A 22,903-nucleotide genomic window follows, 5' to 3' on the forward strand; every position below is an offset into this window, starting at 1 on the left:
TATGTTTTGGATGTCCGGATTTCCAGCACAGATGCGTGTGAGCATCACTGGCTTATGTTGTAAAGACTGGTGACTATTTTGTTATTTCAACAGTGAGGAGAACATTCCCTCCAATGACACAGTGAGAAACACACAGCTCAGTGATGTGCTGCCCATTATGGAAGGGGATGGGGAACTTGATATGAGGCTGCTCTTCTTATAACATGCACTTGTATCCAAAGATAGGACTCAGGGGGTCATTTGACAGTCTTCACTTGAGTTTCAGCTACATTCATGGTGCTGGATCATACCTTGAAGGAACGAGGGTTCCAGGGAAATAATTTTCACAAACATTTCTCAGTTTCTTCAGGAGAGATCATTTGCATCTATAATCAGAACTCTATTGTACTGCAAACCTGTGTCCATTTGAAAAATCTCTGAAGGCCAGAAATACTTTGCAACTCCAGAAGCAAGAAGATATAGTAAGTATCAGATCAAGCAATTAAAATAAACTGCTTTTATCAATACTTTTCTCCTCTTTTTTTAAAAAAAACACCTCTTTCTATGATCACTTAAACTGATTCCCAAGGATGTCACAAAACAACTAACAATTGCACACAGAAGTTTTTAGACAGTTGCCTTACAACAGTTTCCCCCTGCTTCACTGTCATCCTATTCTACTGTACATTCCAGACAGAAGATAAATCTGACGGCCACACACTGCAGTCCTCCCAAACACCACCATGGTACCATATGTAAGCACTTTTCCCACAAGAAAAGCAGTCACTATGGAAACAACTGTAAGGTGCCTTGCCCAGAATAAAGCTCTGGGCACCAGGTTCATTCTGATGGACACATCTCACAAAGACGGTTTCTTGATGCACCTAACCCACTCTACGACTAGGGTATTTTTTAAGCCTGAGGGTTACAGCAGTTTCTAGGAAGACAGCAGTCCCTTGTACTGGTTTAAGCTCAAGTCCCATGACCTTTCTCCCCATCAGAACTTTGCACCCAGGAGGAAAGACAATAAATCCAAATTTTCTCCCTTTTCTCCCCCTAAGGTTTGGGTTTTCTCCCTTTCAAAAAAGAAAGGACTGCCTGCATATCACAAACCCCACAGTAACTCAGAAAAACACTAGGTCTTGGGTAGCATCCAGAATAGAGTTCCCAGATTATTATTATTATTTGTTTAAACAACCCAACCACCAAACACTTCCTAGTACTAATGGCTACAATGATGTGCTTTAAAGTATGTGGACAACACCTGGGGGAAGTCTCAAAAGCCAAAGGGATTGCTGAACAGGATTTCTACTAGTTAGAGGGCAAGGCTTCTGTGGGGTTGGGCTGGGTGACCCTTGGGGTTTGCTTCCACCTCTACAATTCTATGATCTTTGGCCTCTTCCCAGGACTAGGAGAAGCAGAGCAATGTATGCAAAGGGAGAGTCCTGCATATCAGCTTGTATATTTCATGCATATTATAGAATTCCTTTTTTGTGGCTGCGGAATCTGGGTCATCCTGGCACAGATTATCTATTTATTTTCATCCGTAGAACGCAATTCCTGGTGATAATTAGTTAAGTCCAGAGGACTATGCTGAATCAACAATGCATAAATGAGAAATACATTTTTTATCTTGCAGTTGGGTAAATAGATCGGTGTGCCAACAATAACCACAGATAACAAGCTGTATAGCACCTAGTGTGGTCTGAATCTTGAGATACGAGACAAAGAATTACCCAACACTCTGCAGGTTCCAAGGCATTTCTACCACACAACACACGCCAACTGATAAGAGGAAACAAAGACGTTTGAGGTAGGGTTTAAAATAAGCCAAGCTCCTGAATTAATACAGGATGACAAGAGACAGGAAGGGACTGGATCTTGCCAGGAGGAAAAAGGAAGAGAACACTCCAAAGAGCTTTAAAATTGGCTACCTCCCACATGACAGTAGGAGGTGATGAAATAATTGGCAGGAAGATTTTGCTTCTTAGACAAAGCCAGATTATTTAAGAACAACCCAGCACACTTACGCAAACATTCGTTGGGACTCTCTGCCGTTGCTCTTCTCCAAGGCCGGTCGTTGTAAAAAGGGAGGCACTTTTCACAGTCCACCCCAAAGGTATTGTGCTTGCAATTGCAGGACAGCTTTCCATATTCATTCTTCACACACTCGCTTGCGTGGCCGTTGCATTTACACCTGCAAGGTAGGAGCAAGACTTCAGGAAGAAATGTACATCTTGTGCCCCACAAGAGTCCAAACCTCCTACACAACCAGACTGACTCACATCAAAGGAACTCCTGGGGTCTGTCTGTTCCTTCCCGCCTCCACCCCAAGGAAAGTGATTCTCAGGGCAGTGGAAATTTCTTAACATACAATGAACCAATACAGTCACCCGACCTCTCTCAAGTGATGGCTAAAGCAAAGTAGTAGGTGAGAAAGCAATTTCTAATTTTTTTTTCCTTTAAAAGAAAGAAACCGATCCCAATGTGCTTCCATATTCCTTGAGGAATCGCCAATATTGAGGAATATTGCCAATGAAAAGCGTGCAGTATAGACAGGCAAACAGGGACCTGTTGTGACATTTCTACCTTTGCTGCCCTGGGCTTCTTTGGGAGAAAGAGCAGGATAGAAGTAGCAAGAATTTCAGGTGCCCCTCTCACATCCACTCCACCATGTTATTATGCAGTTGATTTCTCCAGAGTTAGCCCAAACCAGTGGCTCTCTAATGGTGTGACACACCACACTAGTGTGGCAGGAGAGAATGGCAAGTGTGGTGGGAAAATTCAAGCACAATCATATTATATTTTAGGAATGATTCATGCTCTTACGTAGTTGCATTGTTTTATACCTTCTAGGTGTCCCACCATCATATGATAAAGTAGTTGTGTTCTATGTTATAAATCAAGCACTGTTAGGAATTGTGTCTCTTTGTTTTCCAACACATTTCTCATCAATAAAAACATTTGGTGTGGTGCAAGCAAATTTTAATTCTGACAGTGTGGCCCAGAGAAAATTTTTCGAGAAGCACTGATTTAGACACAACCCAAGTGTTATGACTCTGCCAGAAGTGTTATTGTTTTACAGACTGAAGAATACTGACACATTTAAGTGAATCAACGGCAGATAAGGGATGCTGATATTATTGAAAAATGAATCAAAAATGCTATTAGCTCCCACTATGCCAGAGCACATAACTTACTGGGAGAGCAAACATGATGAAGTTGTATAAAGCAAGTTCAAAGTTTACAAATGATACGTACTCTGTGTACCTACTCTAGCAGCCAGAGTTTAGTGGCTAGAAGTTCAAAGAGTGCATTGTGAGCCAAGAAGCCCAACTTCTACCTTATTTGCCTTATGCAAACCAGCTCTTCAGCATCCGTTGTCTGCTTCTTCCACATCTTTGCATGGGGATAAATATACTGGCCTAACTGAGAAGGCTGTTGTGAAAGTTACTGATGTAATATATACAAAGTGCTCTGAGCAAGTTGGAAAAGTTAAGTATTTGTATGGAAAGCTTTTATAGACAACTGTTAGCTTAAACAAAGTCAGGGATAAGGCAGAGCTGCAATTAACACACAGCCATTAGCAATACTTTCCCCTGCTTCTCATCTGAACTGTTGAACAATTATTAACCAGTGAAAAGGGTTTTCAGCAGGGGGCCGGTCCACTGTCCCTCAGACCTTGTGTGGGGCTGGACTATATTTGGGGGGGGGGAATAAAAATGAACAAATTCCTATGCCCCACAAGTAACCCAGAGATGCATTTTAAATAAAAGCACACATTCTACTCATGTAAAAACACACCATCCGCGGGCCGGATTGAGAGGGCTATTGGGATGGATCCGGCCCCCAGGCCTTAGGTTGCCTGCCCATGGGTTAAATTCTCATGTTTGGGTTTTACTTTATGACAACCTCTTTTATCATGGACAGAGACTTTTCATAAAATGTAAACAACGCTAAGTAATATGAGAAGTACTACTGAACTTTATAAGCTTGACCTGGTTACACGAATCTAGTGAAGTTGAAGAATGCACCATAGATATTGGAATAGTCCTTGAGCCTGTTAAATACCAGTACACAAGTTCAGTAACAGATGTTTTATTAAGTCATCATTTTTAAATGAAAAATCACTTTAACTGTGTGTACATACAAATAAAAATGGGGGGGGGATGCAGTCAGAAGCCCCAAGCAAACACTTATTTAAGATATTAAATATATAATTGCATGTGGTTTACTACTTACCTGCCACCCACAGCAAAGTCAGAAATGGCATAGTAATAAGACTTGAGAACTTTGGGATCATTAAAAACTTCATCTCCAAAGGTGTTCAGGCGATTAAGGCTGACTCTGATATCGGTAGCAGTTACCCATTCCTAAAAGGGGAAATTGAAATTAAGCCACAATACACGTATGAACAAGCCACAGCAACACTCAATGTATAGCATATATTCTATGTGACTCTAGCCAAGGTTTGTTTTGGGCTTATTGCTTGTGGTTTGCTTGGGGAAAACAAGCCCAGAGGCAAGGTTCAGGTGTCATGCTAAGCCACACGCAGCAGCAGGAGGCGGACGGGGAGCAGAGTACCCAACACTTCGTCCTGCTACAGGTTCTGCTTTGAACCATAGTCACGTTTAACTATAGTTTAAAGTGACATGCAAATGAGGCCATTGCCAGTAGGCCTGTTGGGCCTTGTAATTCCACATTATTCATTATTTCCTTGAGAACCCAACTCATCCAGTATCAAAACTTGTTATATTTTTTAAAAAAATCTCTTTATACCCTCACACGAGAGCTTAAGAAGCCTCTATGAACAGCATTTTAAAAATTCTGTACCAACTGTGCATTCATTCTCCAATCACACATCTAGTTACTGCTCTGTGCTGTGACAACCATAAAGTCACAAACAGAGCATTTGGATCTGCCAGGTTGTGCAAAACCTGCAGTTTCTGGACACATTATTATTATTAATTATTGAATTTATATACTGCCCTATACCTGGGGGTCTCAGGGCAGTTCACAGAATAAAATCAAGATGTAAAACCACAAAACACATAACAAAAAGAAAAACAACAACAAAATATCCCCACACACAAAAAAGCACATTTTAAAAGGGAATAGGATGTAAATCAGATCAACCAAAGGCCTGGTCAAAAAGGAACGTTTTTGCCTGGTGCCTAAAGGTGTATTAATGAAGGCGTCAGGCGAACTTCCTTGGGGAGAGCATTCCACAGATGGGGAGCCACTACAAAGAAGGCCCTGTTCTCGTGTTGCCACCCTCAGAAGGGCCTCAGAAGATGATCTCAGGGTCCGGGTAGGTTCATATGGAAAGAAGAGTTCCTTGAGGTATTGCGGTCCTGAGCCATCTAAGGCTTTATAGGTCAAAGCCAGCACTTTGAATTGGGCCTGGAAACTCATTGGTAGCCAGTGCAGGATGACCAGAATCAGTGAAATATACTCAAACCGCCTTGCTCCAATGAGCAACCTGGCCACTGAATTCTGCACTAGCTGAAGTTTTTGAACAATATTCAGAAGCAGCCCTACGTAGAACGCATTGCAGTAATCTAACCTTGAGGTTACCAGAGCATGGACAACAGTAGTTAGGCTATCCCTGTCCAGATAAGGACGTAGCTGGGCCACCAGCCAAAGCTGATGGAAGGCACTCCAGGCCACTGAGACCTCAGCCTCAAGTGACAGCAAAGGATCCAGGTGTACCCCCAAGCTATGAACCTGCCCCTTCAGAGGAAGTGTAACCCCATCAAGAGCAGGCAGCCTTCCAGCCCATCCTGTCTAGGGAACCACCCACTAACTGTGCCTCAGTCTGATCTAGATTGAGTTTAAGTTTGTTGGCTCTCGTCCAGTCCATTATCAAGGCATTTCCACTGCCTCACCTGCAGATGTAAAGGAGAAATAGAGCTGAGCGTCATCAGCATACTGCTGACAACGTACTCCAAAGCTCTGAATAACCCCATCCAGTGGTTTCATGTAGATGTTGAACAACATAGGGGATAGGATTGAGCCCTGCGGAAGCCCACACTGAAGGTTCCACAGGACTGAAAAGCATTCCCCAAGGAACAGCCTCTGGGAAAGACCATCCGAGTAGGACTGAAACCACCGCAAAGCGGTGCCACCCACCCCTAGTTCGGAGAGTCGCTCCAGTAGGATCCCACGGTCAATGGTTTCAAAAGCCGCTGAGAGGTGGAGAAGAATTAACAGGGACATGTTTCCCTTATCTTTTTCTCAACAGAGGTAATCATACAGGGTGACCAAAGCAGTTTCTGTGCCAAAACTGGGCCTAAACCCCAACTGAAATAGATCTAGAAAATCAGTTTCTTCCAAAAGTGCCTGGATCTGGTCTGCGACTACTCACTCCAGAACCTTGCCCAGGAAAGGGAGATTAGCAACTGGCCAGTAGTTAGTTGGATTTTCTGAGTCCAGGGAAGGTTTCTTAAGGAGTGGTTTTACCACTGCCTCCTTCAAACAGGCAGGGACCACCCCTCTTGTCAAGAGGCATTGATCACCTCCCTGGCCCAGCCAGCTGTTCCTTTTTTGCTGTCTTCCCTGCCACTAGGGAGGCTCAATAATGAGCCCTTACCAGTGTTTGGTTGCATTCATTTGAATATTTCCTCCACTTGCATTCAAGCCATCTCCCAGCTTGTTTCCTTGCCCTTATCTCCAGAGTATACCAGGGGGCCAATCGGGCTCCACGAAGTGGGAGAGGGCACTTAGTGGCATTCGGGTGTTCCAGAGGTCAACCAGGGCTTCAACAAGCGCACCAGTCATATCAGCCAGAAACCCCCCCCCCAGAGCCATTTGGAATCCCACTGGATCCATCAGCCGCCAAGGGTGGACCTTCCTAATAGGTCCCCCATCTCTGCAGAGGGGGGGGGAGGTGCTGAAATTCTAAATCTAAACAGGAAGTGACCACAACAAGGGACTGATGTCAATGTTCCGCACATTCAAATCACCGTCTTCCTGCCTAGTTGAAAAGACAAGGTCCAGAGTGTGGCCTTCCATGTGCATTGGGCCGGTGACATGTTGGGACAGCCTCATGGTTGTCATGGAGGCATGAAGTCCTGAGCCACCCCAGAGCCAGCTGCCTTGGCATGGATGTTGAAGTTCCCCAGAATCAGCAGTATGAGAGTCCTCAACACCGCCTCCGAGACCAGCTCTGTCAGCTCAGGAAGGGAGACTGTTGGGCAGAGAGGCAGGTGGTAAACCAGCAGAATCCCTAATCTGTCCCGATTGGCCAATGCCAGGAACACACACTCTAGACACCCCCCCCCCAACTGGACAGAGACCCTAGGGATAGAGAGAGAATATCTATAGACTACAACAACTCCCCCTCCCCGACCCTCAAGTCTGGCCTGATGGTGCACTGAGTACCTCGGTGGGCACAGCTGGGTGTGACCAACTCCACCATGTTCACCCACCCAGGTTTCAGTGATACATGCCAGATCAGCCTCCTCATAATCAGATCATGGGTGGTCCCTCCCTTCCCCTCATATGAAGCAATTCCCTACATCTTACCCTGGTTAATGGAAAATGGCCAGTGATGATTTGCCTCAAGACCAACTGTCACACACAAGGGGAAGATGGAGCCAGGTTCTAGTACATAATGCCAAAATATGGCTTAGCGTTACATCTGAACCATCCTAACAGCTCAACTCAACTAAGCAGCTGAGTCCTCAGGGATGCTAGCGTATCTTGGGATTTATTTCTATCCCATATCCTTCTTTCTAAATGGTTTGGAATGCTTTGCTTGGTCCAGGAAGTAGGGGAGAAATTAAAAAATTTAACCAAAGATATGTACATGTTGTTGGTTTGCTGGAAGTTTTCCAGTCTAAGAACCAAGTACCCATGTATAATACACACAATGAATCATACTTACACAAATGCTTTGTTTTAAATTCTCAGCTTCCGCTTTCCCATAGACTCACCACAACCCAAGGGAAACCAACATAATTGCTCCAGAAGAGATACCTGCCCCAAGGCTCTTAGGCTCAAGTCTGTCTTTTCTTGGGAGCCTGCATTCCAGCACATACTGAAGAATCATCAGTGAGGCTTTCATGTTCACAGCAACCAGTATTTTTCCTGTTCATTTCATAGCTTTAAGATATGCTGATGCCAATTTGAAAAGGAAGCAGGCGGATCCCACGGAAAAACAAATACAACAGCGATGCAACACAACAGTTCTGTTTCCCTTAAAAGGAAGATGCCTGGTTTCCTTGTTAGGAGGTGTGACAGGATGTAAAATTAAATGGATCAGTTAAACAAGAGGCAGTGATGGCCCCCAACTTAGATCGCTTTTGAAGAAGATTAGACAAATTCATAGCTATGAAGGCTCTCCAATGGCACTGTCCTTCTGAATAATGCTGCTGGAAACTGCAGGCGAGGAGAGTGCTGCTGCTCTCAGGTCCTGCTTGTGGTCTTCCCACGGCCAGTGGGACAACAGGACTAGATGGGACCTGATCCACAGGCTCTTCTTATGTCCTTATAAAAATCTGCACCAGTTCCCCCCTGCAATGAACCACTGGACCTGCATGGTGGACCACAAAAACAGCCCAATTCCCAAGCTCTCCCATTACCGTTTTACTAATTATTCTTCATCACACATGTGTATCGGTCTCCTTCAAAGGAGCAGACAGGTTGTTCTGTGGTTCCCATTCATTTCAATAGAGATTGTGCCAGAGAATGTGTGAGGAATCGCACCCTGAGGCTCAGATCTGTCCATTCCCACTGTGCTGCACTCAGGCGCAAACCTGAAGCTGCGTCACGTCTCACGCCAGGGGTCTCCCTGACCAGCTGCTAAACAGCAAGATACAGAACACACCTGAAGAAGCAGGACCATAGATAACCTCGCTAACTGGAGCATGCTGTGGGCCTACATTGGGGTTATCCATAAAAAGTAGAGAGGAGCTGCCTAGTGTCTTCTTCTGGTTGTACCCAGGAGAGACTTAGATATGAAGAACAGAGATGTTCCTCAATCACAGCCTCTGATCCCGATCCCATCCCCATTCTCCTTACCTGTAAGACAGGGCTGTTGTCAAAGTTGTAAGCGCTGGGTCTGCCCTCCAGTGTTGAAAAGGCTACGTTGCCCCCCGTGAGTGGAGAGATGTCACTGAACTCGTCTGTGCAAAGGGCCTGCTGCTCATCCTCCCCGGTCCGGATGAAGGCACGGCTGGATTTGCGGTAGGTGTTCTCGCATGAGCCACTGTAGTACTGGTAAGGCACCCAAGGGCCATCTTCCCGAGTGCGTTTGTAGATGGCAAAGCTCTCCGGCCGGCTGGTGTGGAATTTCAGGCGTACGTATGTAATATCAAAGGCCTTTCCTGTAAAAGAAGAAAAAGTGTTGATAGTTTGAGACTAAAGCACAAGGGCAGGAAGAGAAGAAGAAGAAGAAGAGTTTGGATTTGATATCCCGCCTTTCACTCCCTTTAAGGAGTCTCAAAGCGGCTAACATTCTCCTTTCCCTTCCTCCCCCACAACAAACACTCCGTGAGGTGAGTGGGGCTGAGAGACTTCAGAGAAGTGTGACTGGCCCAAGGTCACCCAGCAGCTGCATGTGGAGGAGCGGGGACGCGAACCCGGTTCCCCAGATTACGAGTCCACCGCTCTTAACCACTACACCACTACACACACAGAGAGAGAAATATCTCTTCGTTCTTTTCAAAGTCTGCAGGGTCGACTTGCTATAAATGTTTGTGTGAAAAATCAGAATGAGAAGCTATGTTTATAATATCAAAACAAAACGAAAAGGCTATGTTTGTCATACTGTAAACTTGTAAATGGTCGCTATCCTGGTCACTTGTGGCAAGAAAAGACATTAGGCAATAGGTTAGAGGGAGTTTTAGCACACTAGATCAGAATGGACACTTCTTCCCAGCTGAAAATGTGCCACAAATGTTTGAGAGTGGTGTGCACACAGCTTTGTCATTTTACCTGCAAGGAGTGCAACTGGTATTTATTTTGAATTTTTCATAACAGCACAACTGCCCACTCTGTCATTTTACTAAAGGAAGAATTAATCAATAGCATTTGTATCCAGCCCGTCCTCCACATGAGCTCAGTGCAGAATGAATGGGACGTATCCTTCATTTGCCAAAGCAAGGTGAGTGATATATTGACCTGTCCAAGGTCTCCAGTGAATGTCATGGGGTGGACAGAGATTTTAACTCAGATGTATTGTGCCTAAGTACCATACTCTGCCCGGGGCCAACTCATGGGATGCAACTGTGGTGGTCCTTTCTTCCCCTATGCCAACAATGCCCAAGCAACTGAGGCTGAGGAGGATGAAAGAAGCACACTCCAAAAGTTAGCACTGAAGACAGGAGTCCTTGCTCCAACATAGGTCTCACTACCTCATGTGCATATGAAACGTGCAGCCGGTCTGCATGCAAGTCAATGAAACATGAGGCTCCTCCATGGCCTGAAAGGAAATCTGAGGGTGCAATGTTAGTGGTCATTGGATTACACTGTAGGGTTGTACACTACTCACCCAGCACAACGTGTAATATGGAGATAAAAGGAACAGGTAACACAGCACCGTCCTAGGCCAAAGTCCCACTTCTCCAGCACCCCATTCTCTCAGTGTCCAACCAAACGCCTATGGGAAGTCTGCAAGCAGAACCCGAGTGCGACAGCACTCTCCGCATCCGATTCCCAGAAACTGGTAGTCTCCACCATATGGCCGTTGTTGCTAGCATCCCCTGATAACCACAAGCCCCATGCATCTGTCTAATCCCCTTCTAAAGCCATCCATGCTGGTGGCCATCAGTACATATTATGGGGACAAAGTCCGGTTTAATTTTGTGCTGGGTGAAGAGGTTCACTGGATGACCCTGAGCATCTACATTTTCCACACCATGCACAATTTTGTACATGTTCCCCCTCTTATTCACCCTTTTTTTCTAAACTAAAAAGTCCCAAACATCACAACTTTTCTCATAGAGCAATTGTGCCCTATAACCTCAGGGTTACTGGAAGCTTCTCTCTCTGTTTCAGACCAAACCCCAACCTGCTATAAGGGCTGATACATCTGGACAACACAGCATGGTTGCTGTGCAAACCACGTAGAAGCTGAACTACACTGCAGGGTTGTCACTCTCTGGAGAGCGCTTGCCAGACAATGCAGCGCTAGAAAGACCGTAAGGCAGCTTCCTAAGCAAAATATCTGGAACACTTGAAAGTTTATATAAAGGCTAAATAAATAAATGCTAAAAAAACAACACCCCATTGCTTTGTTTTAAAAAGGTACTTGCATAATCTTGAGTCTCACATAATCTTTAGAACTCCAAAACAGCAGACGTGTTTCTGTGTATGACACTGAATGAAACCACAGCAACTGGTTCAGAAGTGCAATATACGTTTCCCACAAAGATGATGGGCTCATACTTTCACTTTCCCTATAGTTGACACAGCAAAGAGGAAATGCTGGAGCCAAGCCAGAGAACTGGGATAGTCGGGCCTCTTGTTGTGACAATCAGAGCCTTTGTTAGCTCCTCATTTCGTGCCATTGTGGTTAGGATCAAGGAACTGTTTTTGACTCAACTTAGCCATCCCAGGAAGGAAGAAAAGGGGAATCCCCCTTTGATACTAATTCTTTGTAGGCAATCAAATGAAGAATAGCTTCAGGATTTATCAGCTTTAGCAAAAAGCAAACAAAAACCCCACTCTCTTCCACCCCACCCCCCCTGCCCACCTACATACATTTCCCACCCAGTTTGTGAAAAGAGGCCTCTCCATTATAGATTCTTTCCATTTGCTGGCATATCCCCAAACAGGCTCAGTAAACGTCAAATAAACCAGCCATGATCAGCTTTGCATCCTAGGAACGTGCGGCACTCCAGCATTTCACTCCCTTTAGCTCAGCGGTTTTACGAAGTATCTCCTACAGGGAACTCTTCCTTCATCAAGTTATCTGAAAAGGAACCCCAACCCACAGCAAGGTGGTTCTGGGGCACATTGGGGGGGGCAGCCTTGCAAATACAGGTGCAAATGCTGCTACCCCCAGAAACTTTTACCATTTATACATTGATGGTCTGGAAACAGAACAGACGTTGGGGCACAGCCCAGGGAAAGGGAAGCATGTTTAAGGTCAACTGTTTTCAATGGGAAAATCCACTGGCAAGTAAGCTTGAACTTTGCCTCCATTTGTCACCTCTCTTCTAGTTACGAAAGCTTCCCTGTCTGGTCAGCTGGATGCAAGTCATAGCTTGCCACAGCCAGCCAAATGAACAGCTCTATCACCAAGGCTAGGGATAGGAACCTTTGGCTCTCCAGATGTTGCTGAACTACAACTCCCATCAGCCCCAGAAAGCATGGCTAGTAGCTAGAGGTGATGGGAATTGTAATTCAGCAACATCTGGAGGGCCAAAGGTTTCCCAAGTGAACTGCAAATGTACTCTGGAGCAACTCTGTACTCTCACATAGTTGTGAATTGCAGGGCCAGTGATAAAGGATGGAAGGCAAGATGTTGTCAGCATTTTTGGTGTTTATTCCTCAGCAAGACCATCGGTAGTAGAGGACAGTTTGAAAGGAACTGATCTATTACAGCACTGCAGCAGAATTATAATAGCCTACCTGTGAGTTGGGGGATTTGTGGCCCAGTGGGAAACATGCTACTCTTGGCCTAATTTCATGAAAACCTCAGCATCCTCTGGCTCTCTGAAAGCCACATGCCTACAGTCCTTCCTAGAAATCACTTCTGCTTCGTATTTGTGTGTGTATATACATAGAAATGCACGGGGTGTTAGAAGAGGGGGGGGACATGCTCCTTCTGGGTAGTCCACCCACCACTGGTCCCCACTCTGCACTCAGCTCTCCACTGTGACGCGTAGAAACTGTCAGCATTCAATAGCAGCCACATGCCAGGAACGGCTTGGACTAGACTAACCAAGTGAGGGTAGCAAATGAGTTTCAAATCCTTGGTGATTTAGGAACTGCATGTGAAGATAGACTCCAGCCAACTGAGTGGACGAGACCAGTAGTGGGTCTAATGGTCAAAAGGGCGGTTTCTACACATGCTGTGGAGGGAAGTGAGGAGCAGGTGGGGCCTGTCAACCTAGGAAGGTAACCCACCTAGGAGAAGGAAAACACTGATCCTAAACGTTTGCTGCCTTGCACCTACACTCATTTGTGAGAGCGGCTTTGGGAGTAAACCCTGAGGAACAATCTGTACCCACTGACTTGTGGGACATCTTTGGGAGAAGAAAGGGCGCAGGAGTAAACCCAACGCAAATCCGGAGTGGAGTCCCTAAGGCAGTTGGCGGGTGTCTTGTAGGTCTCCTTCTGGCAACTCCTGCAAGGAATAGGAGCTGGGGCCATGGGGACCTTGCCCCCCCCTAAAATATTTGAGGGGGCTGGAGCCCCCCCAAAGTTGATGGCCATTGCCATTCAACTGGTGTGCATGCATCACATCATGTGATCAATTATGTGGGGCAGGGCTGACCTTATTCAGGTTGGCACCCCTGCAACCACACTGGTGCCAAACATCCTGCTCTGCTTTCCTCACATCCGTGAGGCTGAGAGGGGATCTCATCATCTAGGCAGCCCAGGACCTCCAGACATTCTGCCCAGGCCTGTCCCCTGGCGGGAGTTCACTTTGGTGCTGATAATGCAGCATGAATGTGATAAAGAAAGAAATAGGGGGAACACACGTGTAATCCTGCAACAATATACAGTACTCTCTACCCACGCAGGCTGCAGCCTCCCCTCCCAAACTTTTCCTTTGGGGCAAAGTTCCTTAAGTGGGGAAAAGGTTCTCCCCAGCAAAAAGGCAATGGCGCAAAATACTTAAAATTATGAGGCATGTTCTCGACTGTATCAGCTGGGCAGTGCGGATGGCACATTTTTGAAGGGGTGGTGCTGAGAAAGTGACAGAAGGAAAGCAGCTTTCATTTATGCATTTATAATGGACATGGAGAATCCATTATAAGAGCTCCAAGAGTTACATGTGGGGGTGTAAAAAAAAAACCCCACCCTCCTTTTTGAACTGGGAATGAAATGAGCCTTCTTAAGCTTCACTGTTCAAGAACACTGGCACTTCTGTTAAGAGACGCTTCAAGGAATTTTCTTTAGCAAGAGCTTGCTAGACAGCCTTCCACCACAGTTGTAGCAACAGGGGATGCTGCTTATTGTTTTCAGATTTTACAGTGGAGCACACTGGCTGCCATTCCTGAGTCTGGGTGGATAACTAGGAATTATTTTTATTTTTTGTCAACGGCCTCCTGAAAAGCTCAAGACAAATGACTCCTGTGCTACTCCCAGTCCACAAGGCAGCCAAATGCCCTGTGGGCTCCCTTGCTGTTATGTCCTGGTGGCATCAGAAAGAATAAACCTGCGGAAGAAGAAGAACTAGAGAGCTGCCCCTGGGGTGCCTGAAGCTGTTAACAAGAGTTACAACTGTGGGAAGAGCCTATAAATAAATAAATAAATAAATAAATAAATAACGCTCCTACCCCCACCTTCCTCTCAGGGCTTCTTGGCTGTGAGAAAAGTTCCCAGAGTGAGGTATACAGCTGCACACCAGCTGTTATTGTTTCACCTCAGTGGGCAGGATTGTATGCACACACTCTCTCACCATAATAAATGCATGATGCAACTAAGCAACAAAAGCAGATACCGCAGAATGCCCTTTGCCCAACAGAGATGAGGATAGTTTGTGAGTGCATGTGTGCAAGCGCAAGAGTGTGTGTGTGTGCACGTGCACACACACACACACACACAAACATGCACAATTCAAGCACAAAAGAACACACAGCCATTTATGACTGGCTAACATCTCAAGGAGCATAGATTTCTTAAACTTTGAACAATTTCTGTTACCCACTGATCACACCTGTTGCCATAACAAGTCACCGAGATTCCTTTCCCCATGAAAAATTGTCATGTTTGCTGTGGCACCTTAAAGTCTAACAAATTTACTGTGGCACAACTGCTTTCACATATAAGACCCTATTTCGCATGCTCAATGTGGCTTGTGAGAGGTTGTCAATGTTACACACATGTGGGTTTGCAGGGTGTGTGCAGTCACCTGTGCACTTCTTAGTCATGCAAGGAGACTGGTGTGTAACAACGCAATAACTGCAATAAGATGCACTAGCATATTCACAGTTTAATTGTGTCCCTCAGATTGTCCCTGTTGTTGTTGGCACCTGCCTGTCTTGAGAGACAATGGCATGTGCCTCCAGGGGTGAAGTCAAATCGCTGTGTTAGCAGCGACCTCCTCAGGGTGAAGCCTGTATGGAGGCCCTGGGCTGCCCAGACGACAAGCCCTCTCTCTCGGTCTCGCTGATGTGGTCCAAAGGAAAGCACAGCAATATATGTGGCTGCAAGCATTCCCAGGAGGCGGCGTAGAATCATAGAATCATAGAATCTAGATCAAGGGAAGTAATAGTGCCACTGTATTCTGCTCTGGTCAGACCACACCTGGAGTACTGTGTCCAGTTCTGGGCACCACAATTCAAGAAGGACACTGACAAACTGGAACGTGTCCAGAGGAGGGCAACCAAAATGGTCAAAGGCCTGGAAACGATGCCTTATGAGGAACGGCTAAGGGAGCTGGGCATGCTTAGCCTGGAGAAGAGGAGGTTAAGGGGTGATATGATAGCCATGTTCAAATATATAAAAGGATGTCACATAGAGGAGGGAGAAAGGTTGTTTTCTGCTGCTCCGGAGAAGCGGACACGGAGCAATGGATCCAAACTACAAGAAAGAAGATTCCACCTAAACATTCGGAAGAACTTCCTGACAGTAAGAGCTGTTCGACAGTGGAATTTGCTGCCAAGGAGTGTGGTGGAGTCTCCTACTTTGGAGGTCTTTAAGCAGAGGCTTGACAACCATATGTCAGGAGTGCTCTGATGGTGTTTCCTGCTTGGCAGGGGGTTGGACTCGATGGCCCTTGTGGTCTCTTCCAACTCTATGATTCTATGATTCTATGATTCTAAAACACCAATAACTTGGATTTGCAAAAGCAAGTTTCTGGAGAGGCCCTAAATGTGGGCTCCTTCCATCAATGCTGTCCATGGGAAAGTCTAGCATGCATGATCTACAGAGGCAACAAGCCTTAAGCAAAGGCAACCAGATGTTTTGCTTGCAGGTGTCATATTACAAAACAGTTCAAAAACTGACCACTGTGCTAATGCAACAGAACAAAACCCACAATGGGTCAATAAAATACTAAAGCTTGGGTTTCAAAAGGCTGGTGTGTGCATGTGGCTTTTCAGTCTTCCTTTTTCAGCAACCACCCTGGCCCCAAATGTTGGGTGGCCTTCCGGAAGTGCCCCTCTGAAGCCATCTCTCTTGCTTCCTTCTCAAAACCCACCTTTTCCATGAAGCGTGTAGAACAGTCCACTAGTCCACATAACCCGCTGCTGTAACTAAGCTGAAGTATGTGTAACCGAAAATAATAAAATATTATTTCTGGTTTCCTCCTGCTCCCATTTCCCTCCCTTTTCTCTGCTGTCTCAATTTTGATGTTATAAGCCCCTCAAAGCAGGGCCTGCCCTTCCTGAATTTGTAAGCATTTTGTATAACATTACAATGCAGGCAATACTTCCCATTTGTGCATGTTTGGCACACGCATGACCGCTGACACGCATGCCGTTTTTGGCACCAGAAGGGGGCAGGGGCAGAACGAGCTTACATGCGTCCCACTGACGTGCGCGGTGCCTTGGAAGACAACCCCTGTGTAAATGGGGAGTTGCCTGTGTATAATATTAATAGATAACCAAGGCATCCCTCAAAAACTTCACCTTGCGAGATTATTATTCCTAACATGGAATTCAAAGCACGGTCCCATTACAGCACAGAGGATTCCAATGAATGACATGTAAGAACAGAAAAATCTCCAGACTATCATAGAAATCACACTGCGGTATTATTGTTTCACGCTTGAACCACGAAAGTTGGGTAATCCCAAAAGGTCTATAACTCGCTCTATTGCTTAGTGGCTGCTGAGAAAGTCATTCAAATCAATTGTTTTTCCTCTCCTATGCGCACCACAGGACATGGCGGGGGGGGGGCATAAGAAATTAAAGTTGCTAAAATGCTTTGTAGTTTGCTGTTCAGCAATTACTGGAAAGAATAAATAAGCAAGCCTTTTTCTCCCAAAAATCTGGCTCAGAGGAAAGGCCACAAAATTGGGAATGTTTGCCTGGTTTAGAAATAATTGTTTCTGAGACAAAAAGGTTTACAACACAGATTACCACCAAACTTTCTGGTGTTGAGGGATTTAATTTTTTTATCACTTGCTTTTATTTTAGAAGTTATTTCTAAACCATTTTTGGGGGGAAGACGGATGGAGAAACTAAAGAGTGATGAGATAAGCATACTTTTATTTTTAATAACGAAAAAACCCCTCACGGCAATGAGCCTCTTAAGGGGCTTGCCAATTGGCAGTTTGAATCCACACAATGGCGTGAGCTCCCTTTGCTCTGTCCCAGCATCTGCCAACCTAGCAGTTAAAAAGCCTGCCAGTGCAAGTAGATAAATAGGTACCGTTGCAGTGGGAAGGTAAACAGCGTTTCCATGCACTCTGGCACTCATCACGGTGTCCCGTTGTCAGTTTAGTCCTACTGGCCACATGACCCTTAAAGCTGTCTGTGGACAAAAACCGGCTCCCTCGACCTAAAGAGAGAGGAGTGCCGCACCCCATAGTCGCCTTTGACTGGACTTAACAGTCCAGGTCATTTACCTGTTTATCTTTTTACTATTTAGGAGAAGCTGGGAGGGGGAAGGGATTTGGAGCCAAGAATCAGTAGGTGGGAAAAGGTAATGCTATTCTAGGCTGCACAGAATCACAGAACAATAGAATGGTCAAGTTGGAAGGGACCCCTGAAGGTCATCTAGTCCAACCCCCTGCAATGCATGGAAATGTCAACTAAAGCATTCATGGCAGATGGCAATCCAACCTCTGTTGAAAAACCTCCAAAGAAGGAGAGTCCACAACCTTCTGAAGGAGTCCAATCCACTGTCAACAGGGTGCAATAGTATGTTATTTCAAGGGAAGTAACAGTACCGCTCTACTCTGCCTTGGTCAGTCCACACTGGAGTACCTTGTCCAGTTCTGGGCACCATAAATCGAGAAGGATATTGACAAGCTAGAGTTGTGTGTGGAGGAGGGATACCAAGATGATTAAGGGTCTGGAAACCAAACCTTATGAGTAATGGTTGAGAGAGTTGGGTTTGTTTATCCTGGAAAAGAGGAGACTGGGAGGAGATATGATAGCTATCTTCCAATATTCAAAGGGCTGTCACATGGAGAATGAAGAAAGCTTGCTTTCTTCTTTTCTCTGGCAGGTAGGACCAGAAGCAATGGATTCAAATTACAGTGGTACCTTGGTTGAAGAACAGCCCTGTTTTTGAACCATTTGGTATTCCGCAAAACCGGAAATAGTGTTCCGGTTAGCTAACTTAACCTCGGTCTACGAATGGAAGCCCAATGGTGGAAGGGCACCAGCAATGGGAGGCCTCATTAGGGAAAGTGCACCTCAGTTTAAGAATGGCTTTGGTTTAAGAATGGACTTCCAGAATTGATTAAGTTCGAAAACCAAGGTACCTCTGTACAAGAGAGGAGATTCCAACTCAACATCACAAAGAATTTCTGACAGCATGGGCTGTCTGACAGTGGAACAGACTCCCACAGGAGGTGGTGGACTCTCCTTCCATGGAGGTTTTTAAGCACAGGCTGGGTAGCCATCTGTCCTGGATGATTTGACTGAGACTCCTGCTTGGCCCGGGGTTGGACTCGATGGCCCTTGTGGTCTCTTCCAACTCTATGATTCTATGATTCTATGAAGTGAGTTGGACTAGGTGACCTTCAGTCCTTTCCAACATTACAATTCTATGATTTTCTACTCCTCTACTGAAACGACCTCCCTCTTGAACAGTTTCTCCTGGGGGAATGTGGCTATCAGGGTTCAAATACACATGTTTATATGTAACATGTACTTAGGCCCTATGGGTTAAATTACACATTTACACCAGCAAACAAGTGTCTATTTGCGCATGCTTAACTCTTCCGACACTATTTTTCTTTGAAGCCAGGCTTCTAGTTGATGCCCAGAACCAAACCAGCATATTTTAAATAGAAAACAAAAACAAAACCCAAGCCCAGTCATTTCAGCATGCCAGTGTCTGAAAGCCTTTAAAGAAATGGTTTATTTATTCCAAAGAAGAGCAGAAGGTCAACTTTTGCCTTTCTTCAGATGCCAAAAATATTAGGGTTGGCTTAAAGGATGGGCTTCATGCTACAAAACTAGCTTCATTATTTTTGCTTTATTCTACCAAAAGGGATGGGCTTTGTGCTACAAAAGTGGATTTTAAGTTTTATATTAACCTTGTGCTGAGTTACTCTGCACAAAAGGTGCATGCAGGTCGAAACAGAATGGATAGAAAATGCATTTAAAATGTTTTCTTCAGAGAGGAAGTGTGTTAGAAAGTACAGCAGCAATATATTTTCCTCTTGCAGAAAGGAGAGAGCAACTTCAATGATCTTGATGAAGAAAGATAACCCTTTCGAAAAGCTTCCATACCTGTTTCAGCTACATTCTTTGTCATACCACTGACTCTCTACTGAACTGTCCACACATCATTAGTTGTTCTATTATGCTTCTCCAGTGCTATCACATGTTTGTTGTCTGGAGGAGCACTCTTGCACTATACTGCAACAAAAGCAGGACAAAAACCCCAAAACATCTATGTCAGAAAAAATTATAGGATTTAGCAGGAAACCACAGGGCATGCACCTACTGCAAATGAAAAAGAATGATTTCCCGCAATGTACAATGCCACTGAAAGTGTACTGTACAGTACTGTATATAACTGCCCTGATAACAATCATGAGCACAAATAATAAGGAATGCTCAATTAAAAGGGTGCCTGGGAGAGTGAGGGGAGATGTGGAAGTTGCTCATGCTTCACCTTTCACCTGAAGTGCTCCCAAGGTTGCAAGCATCCCTAGTGCCACAGGAAGAGTGCACGTGTTCTGCATGTATGGAGCTTCTAGACTTGCCATTTTAAAAGAAAGACCTTAAGTACCAAGGATGCTAAAGTCACAGCCCAAAATCAAGAGACGAATGTATACTTTGCTAGACTAATGATTGTTTTAACACAGTTCGAGCCATATTAGCTGTATACCAGGATAAGCAAAGTTGTGCACAGGGGCACTCCCCTCCCCAGTCACCCCAGCCTCCAGGAAGACCAGCCACCAGCAGCCCCCTAGATAAAATGCAGTCCACTAAGGAGAGGAACCAGGCCATCAAATCTCAAACTAGGAGACCAGGGAAGGTGCTGTGGCTTTAATCATTTTGGCTTGGGGGCAGGGTGTTTGGGCCTATGCCATCTCCCCCCCCCCCAAAAAAAGCGTTCCTCTAGTTAAACTAGGTGTTGGCTGAGGCAATAAATGTTCTGCTGTCACACTGCAGCAAAGGAGTAAGGCACAAAAATAGGGCACAGAGGAATGGGTGTTCCGGCTCAAAAGCTGCAAACCAGCACTACCTCATGACTCTATCCCGAAGATTTCGTCTGCTTTGCTGAGAAGCGGTTTTTTTAAAGTTCCTGTCAGCAGCAGCAAAGGAAGCTGGGCTGAAATGACTTTGGGGGGCAGGAGGAGGTTCTCGCCTCCTTGATCTCTTTGCATGAATACCAACAATGCTAAGGAAGTGCTACAGCCTTGAATCTATAAATAGAGAGAGAAGGAAAAGTATGGCCATGTCCATGAAGGCCCCTCTCTTATTCTCAGAGCACAAAAGCCCCATTGTCTTTGTGCTCTTCAGAACGGATGGATAATTTATATCATAAAATACCCCTGCCAGCTGACGCTCCTCATAAAAGTGCCAGATTGTGCGAAGATTGCCTTCATGAGATAAGCATAGGCTGAAATCCTCCCACTCTTGATCCCTGCTCGGGAGCTCAGCCTTTCTCAATAGCCAGTACATTTAACTTAACAAAACAAGCAATTCTTTTGGAGCAAACAATGTTCATCCAGGGACCTATGGGCAAAGGTGGCAGTGGAGACAGAGAACGCCACCTGATCAACTCAAGAGCCACACAGCTATTTTCTCGCAGGAGTGTGTTCGCTGCAAGCAGATGCAAGGCAAGAGACTTCAGCAAAGGCAAGAAGCTTCCCTCCCGTCCATCACAGAGACTGCTATACAGGGTCCACTATGGGCACGATTCCTGCAGCCACTTCCTTCAGGCACAGTATTAATGGGGGAATGCTGCAAACACATCTGACTCCTAGAACACGCAGTGTCTCCCTGAGGCACAAAAATGAATGCCTCAGAGTAAACACCCTCTGTTAAGTCTAAGACATAAACAGCAAGGAAAATATTCCTTCAAGGGAGTTCCTCCTCACACACCCTCCATGGATATGCACTTTTAACATTTACAGAACACTCTCCCATGCAATGTACAGAAAACAATGCACACTTAAAAGGAACAGAAATCAAAAGGTAGAAATTTACAGTAAAACAGTCAGAGAGTTACCAAAAAAAAAAAAAAAAGATGCTAAATCCCCATGGCCAGGTGAAACAAAAATGCCCCAAGGCCCCCAACAAGCCACCTAAGAACTCATTTGCCTTAAATAGTTACCAGCGCGTCAAAGTTAGAAGTTGAGTCAAAAAGCAGCTGTATTTAAACATACATGGGACTCTCTTGCATGAGGTCAGCACATCTGAGATCAGTGCGCTGTGCTGACATATTAAAGTTGAACGCACAGGTGCTGCCAATCCAATTAAAACATGAGTTAAGCAAGTTTTTGTATTTTTTCTACACATTTTGTTGTTGTTAAAACTAAGCCTCAGGCTAAATGTAAAAGGTCCAAGTAGATGGGATGGCAGCACAACATCTCTTGTGTTAAAAGGCTGGCCATGCCAATTAATCAGAGGCGTCTTAAGGCAGAGAAGCAAGAGAGGAAGCTGAACTTCTCCCCCACCCATTACTCCTCCCTTCTGCCCTCGCTTCTTGGGGCAGAACCTGGCTAAGAAATAAACAGGAGGGAAGGCAGTTTTGGGACAAGCATAGTCAGGAGAAAGGTTCACGCATCTAAGAACATAAGGAAAGACCTGCTGAATCAGATCGAAGGTCCATCCAGTCCAACGTCCTGTCCTCACAGTCATCAGGCAGATGCCTGGGGGAAGCCTGCAATGGGTATTCAGAGGCATATTGCCCTCGACAGGGGAGAAAGAACCCCCCGCATCTCTACGCATGAAGCCAACCTCCTCCTCTGCCCACCAACACTATCTTACTGCAATGTTCTAAGCACAGGTCTGCTATGGTGCCATGTCTACTTCCTTGGACCCAAAGTCCCACTATGCATCATGGAGGTTCTTCCTTTGTCAGCCTCCAAGCTATCAGATTGATGCTCAACCTCTATTTGTGGTCGAGAGAAGGCAAAAAGAATAGCTGAGGTGAGCAGAGAAGGAGGTGGCTAAGCACCTTTCTGAAGAGTTTTGCAACACTGCCATAATGTTTAGATAAGACACTGGTTACAGGACCATCTTCCGACTGTGAATTCACGGACTCAGTGAAGAAGCTTCTCTCTTTAAGAAGTCGTGCCACATCATTTCAATTCAGGGGGGAAACCAATAAATTCATCAATTCCTAGTGAACGTTTAATGCACACCCGTATCAACACTTTACCTTTCTCTCAGTTTTTTTGGGGGGGCGGGGGCGGAGAGGTTGGAAGATCTGGACATTCACTGCTTCCCCACCCCTGGTGCTGTGGTCTAAACCACTGAGCCTCTTGGGCTTGCTGATCGGTGGTTCGAATCCCCGCCACAGGATGAGCTCCCGTTGCTCTGTCCCAGCTCCTGCCAACCTAGCAGTTTGAAAGCACGTCAAAGTGCAAGTAGATAAATAGGTACCGCTCTGGCGGGAAGGTAAATAGCATTTCAGTGCGCTCTGGTTTCCATCAGTGTCCTGT

The 22,903-nt window shown here is 45.4% G+C and overlaps 1 protein-coding gene across 2 annotated transcripts in view; it reads right to left on the reverse strand.

The window, feature by feature from the left end:
- The window catches only part of LAMC1 (laminin subunit gamma 1), a 127,619-nt gene that overhangs the window by 50,629 nt on the left and 54,087 nt on the right, over positions 1 to 22,903 (reverse strand). For both annotated transcript variants that reach the window (XR_014220752.1, XM_082226642.1), the window contains exons 2-4: positions 9,004 to 9,308; positions 4,222 to 4,352; positions 2,010 to 2,176 (exon numbers count right to left, since the gene is read on the reverse strand). Coding sequence is in view for 1 of the 2 variants with exons in the window: in XM_082226642.1 (XP_082082768.1) it covers positions 2,010 to 2,176; positions 4,222 to 4,352; positions 9,004 to 9,308 (603 nt within the window). In the remaining variant the exon portion in view is untranslated. The remainder of the gene's footprint in view (positions 1 to 2,009; positions 2,177 to 4,221; positions 4,353 to 9,003; positions 9,309 to 22,903) is intronic.

Source organism: Podarcis vaucheri (assembly GCF_965113315.1).
Source record: "Podarcis vaucheri genome assembly, chromosome: 6".
Taxonomy (NCBI): Eukaryota; Metazoa; Chordata; class Lepidosauria; order Squamata; family Lacertidae; genus Podarcis; species Podarcis vaucheri.